Source organism: Cryptomeria japonica, chromosome 7 (assembly GCF_030272615.1).
Source record: "Cryptomeria japonica chromosome 7, Sugi_1.0, whole genome shotgun sequence".
Classification (NCBI taxonomy): Eukaryota; Viridiplantae; Streptophyta; class Pinopsida; order Cupressales; family Cupressaceae; genus Cryptomeria; species Cryptomeria japonica.
Genome location: NC_081411.1, coordinates 294,284,850 through 294,295,322, shown reverse-complemented (window position 1 = coordinate 294,295,322; position 10,473 = coordinate 294,284,850). Strand labels below are relative to the sequence as shown.

At 31.7% G+C, this 10,473-nt stretch overlaps 1 protein-coding gene across 1 annotated transcript; it reads left to right on the top strand.

The window, feature by feature from the left end:
• The first annotated feature begins 2,734 nt into the window (after nucleotides 1–2,734).
• Nucleotides 2,735–4,264, top strand: LOC131043779 (G-type lectin S-receptor-like serine/threonine-protein kinase LECRK4). The gene has a single exon (XM_057977018.2). The coding sequence runs from the start codon at nucleotides 2,752–2,754 to the stop codon at nucleotides 4,231–4,233; it is 1,482 nt and encodes a 493-aa protein (XP_057833001.2). The 5' UTR covers nucleotides 2,735–2,751; the 3' UTR covers nucleotides 4,234–4,264.
• The last annotated feature ends 6,209 nt before the right edge of the window (nucleotides 4,265–10,473 follow it).

The following is a 10,473-nucleotide window of genomic DNA, read 5'->3' as shown; positions in this document are numbered from 1 at the left end:
CCTTCAAGAAACAACCATCGTAGAATGCATTGGTTAGCTTTTCAATCTCTTTGTTCTTTGCCGATTTTGGTGTTGGAATACTTCCTAAGCCCTACAATCTAGTTACTACCTTTATAACATTTTTGGTGATCTAAAAAGATTCTCCAAGCCATACGAATTCATCATGAAAATTATTTTTTTGCTATCCTGGCCCATTTTTCATCTATATAGAAATTGGGGAAACGATTCCATGCATTCAACCTTTTGTTAGCTTGAGCTTGATATTGTGGTTTGATTTAGAATTTTTTGTGATCAAATTATTTGTCCACAATTTTTGCAACTTCCCATGATCATATTCTTCTAATTTCACATGGATATATGCCCTAATATCCTTAGTTAGTAGAATTCCAGGAGGGATTCTTGAAAGCACACGCGCCAGATTATTTTTAAGTGATTTGTTTAGATTCTTCTTAAAGAGTGGATGTTCTTGGGTGTTAACATCAACAACAATGGGAGTAGCCATGAATGCAAAGTCCTAAAAATAACAAACTTGCAGTGAAAATACATTTTGCTACTTTGTCAGAAATACCCCAACTCTTGATTAGTTCTTCTGCTACGTGAATTATCTTTATTGTCGAGTGACAAATGACTTAGTGAGTTCTCATTTTATTCCTTTCTGGTCCATTTGCATGCAATAAATATGATAAGAAATAAATTGCAGCTTTTACCAGCTTTTTTTTACTGAGACCTTCAAGACTTCCGCATTTTCTCATAGTGCAATGTTCTTTGCCATAATTTCTATCAACACACACTTCTATTTTGATCTATCTTACCAATATTTCTACATTAACTAGCTTTATGACCATAATTATTACAAGTATAACATCTACTGGAGAATGATCTAACACTCTAATTCACCTTTTTTTAACAAAAGAATGCTTTATGGCCTAATTATTGCAAGTAAAATAATAGTCATTAAAAGAAGTGTTTCTTTTTGTTACCTGTTCCTCTACCAGTGACTTACCTTTGTCATCCTTCACAAGCTTACTAGAGTCATAATAGTGTCATATCAAAGACTTTATTACCTTAAGTCTCATATGCAAATGATAGAATACAAGATGATCATGAAGCTTTGCAAAAAGATTTGATGTAGATAAAAAAAAGAAACACCAGAATTTACTAGACCATGAGAGAGTACTAGAGCTTCCAAAAACTATGTCGAAGAATGCCAAACTTGTGTTTTTGGATCACCAAAACATCAATGACATCAATGAAAATGTTCTAACAAACATAAACTAATAAATTGTCCATGTATGTACCTTTTTAAAAATCAGTTACAACATAAAAATTCTTGGCTTCATTTCAAGATCCAAGTTCTGCAACACTTATCACATTTTTACTATATATATGCTAGAAACTTTTAGATTTATAAGATCAAAATTTAAATGCAAGGAATAACAAATACATAAAACCATATTTTCCTATGTTCATTTGATTTGTATTGCTCACACACATATTCTTTTAAATAAAAATGATCGATTTAATATTTTTAGATAATTTGTAGTTTTGATATCATATGTTTCTATAATTTAAGACATAAAAAATTTTAATTTTCAAAAATTTATTTTCTCACCTCCCAAAATAAAAGAATTATAAAAATAGAAAAAGAGCTTTCTATCTCTCTAAAATTTCTTCAAATCTCTATGTTTCTACCAATCAAAATAAGGAAATTTATGTTTTCAAAATTTGAAACTTTATTTTTCCAACATTCATAATAGAATATTTTTTAAAGAAAATATATATATAATAAATAAACATTTAATATTTAAAGTTTTAGGGAGAGTGATCAATAGTTGTGTGGGCGATTTTTAAGATCATGTAGTGATGCATGAAATATTGTATGACCATTTATTTTTTGAAATGTGAATTAGTCTCTTATCTATTTTCAATTAAAGTTTGGAGGTGTGAATCGTAATGCGACTTCTCACTTCAACGTCTTTAAGATTGTTCTAAAATTGACTTTATGAAAATTTGGTCAAAACTTAATTATGATATTCCTAAGACTTAATTATGCTATAACTTACTTGCAACCTAAAAAATTGCAATATCTTTTGTAACTATTAATCATGTTATCACTAACATTTATACGAAAGACAAATATATCAATAATTGAACAAAAAATACTATTTATTGATTCATATAATATTTATGAATTGTCATGTGTTCAAATATAAATCCATCTTTGACTAATATATCAATAACTCACCCTCTACCGTATTTTCCTCCATTCCCAATTTAAGAATGATGTGCATACAATCTCACGGCATTGACTGAAAAATCTTCTCGGGTGAGTAATATGACTACAAGTACGTCTGGTAGGCTTATGTTGCTATCGATTACAGCTGTGTTTGAAATTGTCCGCAGTCTGACAAACCTTGGGCTATCAGCCACCTAAAAGTCAAGATGTATTAGGGAAGTGTTAAAAAAATAGCCAAGTGTCTTCAAAGTTTAACACACGTGGCTATTCAGCCACCTAAAAGTGGAAAAAAACAACTATAATTGTCTCCTTCCTAACAAATGCATTGCATTTTATGTTGCTGCATCGACGCTTTTGACAAACAAAGGTCAGATTAGACGTTTGTTTTTTCAGGCGTCTAAAAGTCCATAAACGCAAGAGCTTGAGGCTCATTCTTGCACGGCAAGGCCTACATTTTCCTCCAGGTAAACTTCCTTGGACCTGCCACAACAAGGTCTTCTCCCTTTAAAGCGCATATGTTGTTTCATTTCATCAGCACGAACATACTTTTGCATTCACAAATAGCTATGGCTTTTACAAGTATCCTCCGCTATCTGATATATGTTTCTTATCTAATCCTAGTGATGAGCGTTTTGAGTGAGCAGCAGAACCCAACTTGTGCAACTGGGGCAGAAATGCAGGTAATTACGCAAATAGATTGGCCTGGAAATGATGCTGACCACCGGACATTGATGAATCAAACTGCTTGTGGACAGCTATACCTTCAAAATTGCTCTTGCACTGTGGCCATCTACGCCAATCTTGACGGCGTGGGAAATTGTTGGATCAAGGCAATGCCTCTGGGAACGAGCAACCAAGACAAGTCAAGAACAGCTCTGGTAAAAGTCTACAACGCTGTTCCCACCATGCCCTCAACAGAGAAAAAGGAGGGGAAGGGCCTAATGGTTACTGGCATAATCCTTATGGTTTGTTCCCTTGTCTTTGCAGCAAGTTTGTTATTAATTTGGTTGTATAAATCCCGACCCAGATTAAAATCCTTGCAAGAGCATCTCAAGGTTAATCTAGTAGGGTTGAAGGCATTTACTTATCAAGAGATCTACACTGCAACTGGAAGCTTCAACCATGAAATAGGAAGAGGCGCCTTTGGGAAGGTCTACAAGGGCGTCTTATCTGACGGGCGAGCGATTGCTGTGAAGAAACTTGACGATGTGCTCAAGCAAGGAGAACATCAAGATGGTGAAAAGGAGTTCAGAACAGAGATGGGTACCATCGGAGCAACCCACCACAAAAATCTTGTTCAGCTCTATGGTTTCTGCGACCAGGGCTCAAACAGGATTCTTGTGTATGAGTACATGCCCACTGGTTCTCTAGACAGAGTTTTATTTAAGGTTAGAGGTAATCTTGATTGGGAACTACGTGTTCAAATTGCTTTGGAAACTGCAAGGGGGATCCTTTACTTACATGAAGAGTGCACAACCCCTATACTTCATTGTGATATAAAGCCTCAGAACATCCTGATGGACGAGAATTACCATGCTAAGATAGGCGACTTTGGAATAGCCAAACTTATTGGCGCAGAACAAACGAGGACATTTACTGTGGCCCGTGGTACCATCGGTTACATTGCTCCTGAATGGCAGAAGAGCATGGCAGTTACTGTGAAAGTGGACGTGTATAGCTTCGGAGTGGTGCTCTTGGAAATCATCTGTTGCAGGAAGATGTTTGAATTGCATGTTCCTGAAGATGAGATGATTTTGTGTGATTGGGTTTATGACTGCTTCAAATATGGGAAACTTGTCAAGTTGGTGGAGCAACAGGAATGCAGCGGTGTTGATGCAGCACAGCTGGAAATAATGGTATTGGTGGGGCTCTGGTGCATTCAAGAAGATCTTTCGCTAAGGCCATCAATTAATAAAGTGGTTCAGATGCTCGAAGGCACGATTGAGATTAGAGTGCCGCCTCATCCAGCTTCTTCTTCTAGAGTCAGTGCCCTCTAGTCCCATAGGTTTAGAAGTAGCATTGAAGCAACTCCAACAATGTTTCTGTATCTTTTTTATTTTTATTGTTTAATATATTTATCTTTTCTCACATGTGTGCTTTCATGGTTTCTAAGCATTCGAATTCATGCATAATAGTTTTTATATAAAATAATTATTTAGAGAGTTATTAATAAATATTTTAATTTGAGAATATTTTTATTACATTATAAATTGAAAATATGTTTCAAATATAATATCATAGGAATATAAACACATCTTAAATATAATATAGAATTGTTAAATGTAAATTTCATTACAAAATGTTGAGAAATCTATTTAATATTGAGTAATTTTATTTACTAAGAGATATTTGATAGATTTAGTTATTGTGAACATGTGTTAGTTACGTTTTAGTCTTTTATGTATATGATCATGAGTTGATATTCTAGGCCTTTCTATCATTTAGAATGTCTATCTATGTAATTAATTGAAAACTTCTATGAAATTATGCTTCAAGTAGTAGTCAATTAGATTTACAATTAATTTAAATAGCTCAAAATGAACTATTAAAAATGGGATTATAAATGAATCCTTAGCTATTTTACTTTATCTTCGTATATTCAAATATTGTTATTAAAAAAAATGATATATAATACTAAAATGATGTGTAGATCATAGCAATGCAATACTAGTGTTTTAATATCTAGAGTGAATCTACCCATGCAGTTTTGTCAAGATTGTGTAAGATTATATTGTTCTTGTGAATCTACAATATATGTTTCCCTTTATTCATCCTTATGTCTAAAATAAGGATTATGCTAAACAATGATCTTTACTAACTAAGAGGGATATTCATGTTGATGTTTGTTTCGATACACCAACCTGAGTGAATCGAATTGTCCCGAATTAAAAATAAATTACTACACAAAAATTAATGTCAACAAAATGAGGTATTCTTATGTATCACAACAAGCTCGTAATAACTATTCACTTCAAGTACTTGTAGCTAAAGTAAGAAAATTGTAACATAGATGCTATTCTATGCTTAAACTCTACTTTGTAAATTGGATTCATAATGTAATTCTACTTATACTAAGATTGATTTCATCTCATTTATTCATCATATTTATCTATTAAAACACTATGATAACTAATTATAGTTAGAGGAATTTTACTATGACAAATGGTTAGATTTATTGTAGAACTACCTTAAACATCAAAACAATAATGTAATATCAAAGATCATGTCACTTTTTAAAGAAATTGAAAAAAGTTAAGAAAGGAAAGATAATTCCGTATTAACTTGATGTTAAATTTTAATTTTTAAGGAAGAAGAATCTAAGGAAAAGAGTTCGTTTATTTCTCTTTCCTAGCTTAAAATAATAGAAAACATAAGATGGTGGGTACTTTAAAGGATAATTCCAGCAAAAGCAATTCCTACATTTAATTGATGATGAAAGATTAAATTTTATTTAACCGCAAAGATGAGATTTTTGATATAGTTGAGTTGACTATTGTGTGTTTGATATATTAATGTCTGACTTTGAGTGTTTAGGAACATCGTCCATAAAAATTGGAGACTTCCTTGAAACCATGTGTTGACTATGAAGCCAAGACCATAGCCCATGTGGAAGGGTTAGGGTCTCATATGTAATATGTTAAATTTTTTATTGTGATGGGCATGTGTGTTTATAATGGATAGGATGGTGAAGCCCTTGTTTGGGGGTAAGGGTTTCTTTTGTAACCATAAATCATTAAATTATACTTTAACGCCACTTTTAAGATGCTTAAAAACTCTTATTTTATGTTTGTTTTTTTTTTTTTTAAATCTCCAAGTGTGTTACCTATGTGTTGTGAGCTTATTTAAGGCAATATGACCCCTATTAATTATCTTTTGAGTCGGGGGAAGGGTAGAGTGTTTGGTCCTCTCAACTCATTTGTGAGAAGGGACACAAGAAATGGAGTGTCCAATATTCACCTACCTTCTCTTTAAAGGTTTGAGGGCTTTCTTATTAGACTTTAGTACACTCCATATTACCTTTTCATCTTCCCAAAAATTTCATATTCAAGTGTGAGAATATGTCAGGATTTGATCTAGTAGGATGAATGAGAGAATAACACTTGTCACCTTCTAATTCAAGGGATTCAAAATTAGAATTTGTATTAATGTTCTATTGAAATAATTTGAGGGGAATCTTCTTTTTTTGTACTATTAATTTTCACTTGAAAAATTAAGGAGTGGGAACCTTGATACTTAGGGAAGAGAGGTGGGGAACACTTTCCTTGGAGCCCTTCAACAGTCTCCTATATCCTTTTGAATATTATTTTGAGGTAGGATTCTTTATTTACTTTCATTTTGGAGTTTTCATATGTTTCACATTTATGCATATGAATGGGGCAAGTAAAGTGTTTTGGGGTTTTTTGTTTGTTTTTGTGAATATTGATGGTTAATGGGTTGTGGAGGCCATGCTCACTAATTTTGGGAAGTGCTAGCTTAAAGGGTTAGAGGGGAGGACCCTCTATGGGAAGGTATTTGTCTTCAAAGAAAGAGAGGAAATGGGTACTAGTACCATTTTTCTCTTATGAATATTATGGAGTCTTCTAAAAAAGTAGAGGAGGGTATGGAGATGTAATGAAAATTTTGTTTTATCATGAAATGTGTTATTTGGTATCTTCTCAAGAGTTTTTTATCCACTCTCTCTCTCCCTTCATTGAGACCATTTAGATTTTAAAGTTTGTAATATTTTGAGAGACTTGTATGTTATGAGACTTATTATTATAATGTATTATGTAAAATATTTGAGCGTACACCCAATCCCTTTTGGGAGTGTCCTACCTCGGTATGTATTCCTATATAAATTTCACATTAAAAGTATGATATTTGTTGTAGACTTTGACCACTCACTACGAATATTTGTATGCTATGACAACAACTTTTTGTAGCATTTTACCAGGATTACCTAGGAAACAAATAGTTTTGCATGGCCTTGTAATATTCATTGGCATGACTCTCACCTAGTATAACATAGCTTTCTAACCCTTTGAGACCTTCACATTTTCATTATCCACTTAGCAAAATGCAACTTTCTATCCTTGTGACTCATTATGGACATGGCTCCTAGAGATTATCTAAGGATATTGCTAGTATTTGAGGTCATTCTTTATTTGTTTATAACATGACTCCTAGTAAGAATCTAAGGATCTCATTAGTACTAAATTTCAGGCCTCATCTTTTTTATCTGCCTCCTAGTGAGAATCTATGGATATCAATAGTCTTAGATGCCCTACCTTTGTGTTTTGTATTCTCAATGTTGATCATATTCCTCACTTTGTGGTTGCCTTTTATCTTGATATTATATATTGATAATATTCTAAGTCTTTGGGGCTACTACCTTGCAATGTTTAGAGTCAACTTCTCCCTTCAAAGTTTTGATGAAATATTATTTGGCTTTCCCAAGCTATACTCAAAGTATGATAATAAAATCACACTCTCGCTAAAGTGGGGACTAAGTGCAGTGTTGTAATCTATATCCCTTTATAATTTAACATTTAGTTTGTACCTTCTTTAGTGATTGTGGATATTTTATCCCTAATTATACTTAATGTTGAGACCATTTAGGTAAGCTCAGTCCATTCCCCTTTTACTAACCATTTTCACGACTCATTCTTCTTGTACAAGGATTCCCAACAACCCTACTATTGCAATTTGAGCCTTAATTTTAATGATGAAAGGTAGCTTTGAAAAATAGTAAAAGTTTGTCATCTAGTATTGACCTTCCCCAGAAAAATAATTATGAAAAGGTGTAAGTTCCTTACAAATACAACTCCCTCTCTTATTTAAAATTCCTACCATTTATTATATCTATCAATCACATTCAATTAAACATAATTGACCAATTTAATTATTCATTTCCATTCAAGGAGAAAATAATTCAATCATACATATTTATTATAATCATCATGATCTGGCACATTGTGTTATTAACATATTGTGAGACTTCATGCTAAGGTTTTCAAACTTGAGAAAAAAATTATCATTTCATCACTCTATTACTATTTAGCTTCTACCCTTCTAAAAACATGCACAATTTTCCATCAATAATATTTGTTGTGGATCTATAAATACCAACACGGTGTTTGACTTAGGCAGGTTCTTGTAGACCATAACCTTGTTTCCGTATTTTCCATGTGTGCATGCTTAGATTTGATAGTGAAAAATTTATAGGAATGCAAAGTAGACTAAATATCCCACAAAAGTAGCATTAAAGAGAAATTAAATTGTCTAAAAAAATTGAAGATAACTAATTTTATGATACACTACAAATCAAAATTCATATTTATAGTAAGACATGTATTAAATTATATTATTATACAACTAATTATATAATATTGAAACACATTTAAATTTTACCATTAAATTATATTATTATACAACTAATTATATAATATTGAAACACATTTAAATTTTACTTATAATTTCCTATCAATATATCCCTTGAACCTCGTATAGATACAAATGTTACTTAAATACCAATCACAACTATGCAGTCTGCTATCTTCTTATTAATAATCTCGTGTTTACAAAAATTTTATCTAGAACACACAAAATTATATTGTCCATATAATATTTTTTTTCCTTAATCATTTACAAGAAAGAAAAATAAATAGAAAGTCCTCACTTCAATTTTATTTAAAACCACCGATTTGCAATAAATTCCCCCCAACTCTTGCTCGATCACAAAACACGGTCAATCTCTCTTTAGGTTACAAAAAAAAAATCCTGTGTCTCAAAATTCTTAAAATGTTCTCCTTCTTAAAGCTATTGCAATTTTTTATAATTTTGACAAGAAATGTACGCTCACCACGTAGAGAGACCACAAGTCATAGGAATGGCTTAGGATTGAAGGTCTTGAAAAAATATGAACCAAAATCTAGGGTTTATAAACTCTAAATAAAATTAGAAAAGTTTATTTCAAGTTTATGTTTCCTGAAAAATGGGAAAGGATGATTGTCAAATCGTAGGTGAGCTAATTAAGTATCAATAGGAACACAATGATAAAGTATAAACAAAAAGTAAATACTTAGATGAAGTATTATAGGACAAATAATTTGAAATTTGTTGAGCTAGGTACCCAATGAATAATGTAAGTGACAATTATGATTAAACTAAGAAACCATGTGAAGGTGGGTTGAATACAAGGTATATCTCATTGAAGGTCTATATTTGTGAAATAATGTGTCAATATATCATTTAGAATATAATTTCTATTATACATTTAAGGTTTCAACCCTAATTTTGTGAAGTATATTGAGAAGAATAAAATTAATTATTATTTGGTAACTCTAGATCTTAATTAGAAAGCCTAAATGTAACTTTGAATTCTACCCAAGAGAAAAAATTCATGGTACTCATAGAATTATTTCACATAGAGTTTATCCCCCTATTATAGAGTTTCAAAGAATGAAATCATGAAAGCTTCATGTAAGAAAGTAATATTTGTAAGAAAGAATTATAGACCACTAAATATTCTATTGATTAATGGATAACCCCTTATTAAATTCATTTACATCCCATGTAAGATATGGGTTAAACAATTCCTAGAATTTCGAGTACTTTTAATAATGAAAATGTCATGTATCTAAATGGATTATCTCATGGTTAGAAGGGTATGGAGCCCAAGTACATTCTAGTTGGACACTCCAATGACATGCTAGAGGATATGCAATTTGAAATCAAAATATTCAAATCTTCATGGTCTTTAATGGTCATGATAATCTATTAGTACATAAAATGAAACCTTGGCACTAGATTGAAAGGAGAAATCCTCCAAAGTCACAAGGATTGAAATAAAAACCCTTTGCTTTTAGTAGAGGGAGTCCAAAATGTGTCTTTTAATTATTTTTTCAATCCTCAAACAAAATGTTTTGAAAGACACCCAAAAATAAAAGTAGTAGCTAGTTGTGATTCGGAAAAAAATACTGAAAAAATGAAATTTCCCCATTAAAAAATTAAGATTATTAATTAAATATCTATATTATCTCACTTATCAAAAATAAAAAATCGCCTACAAGTTGGAAGATGAGTGTTGAAAGGGAAAGGGAATCTGTAATGCGCCAAAAATTTCACTTAAGTGTGTTAATAGATAATAATTGAATGAACACCATTGTTTTGATACAAATGAATTATCGACGTTTTACATTAATTAGTGTAGATTTCACTATAGTTATTAAAACAGTTGAATACCATAATATAATGCA

Coding starts and splice junctions, on each gene's coding strand:
- LOC131043779 (XM_057977018.2), top strand. CDS start 2,752: ATGTTGTTTCATTTCATCAGCACGAACATACTTTTGCATTCACAAATA.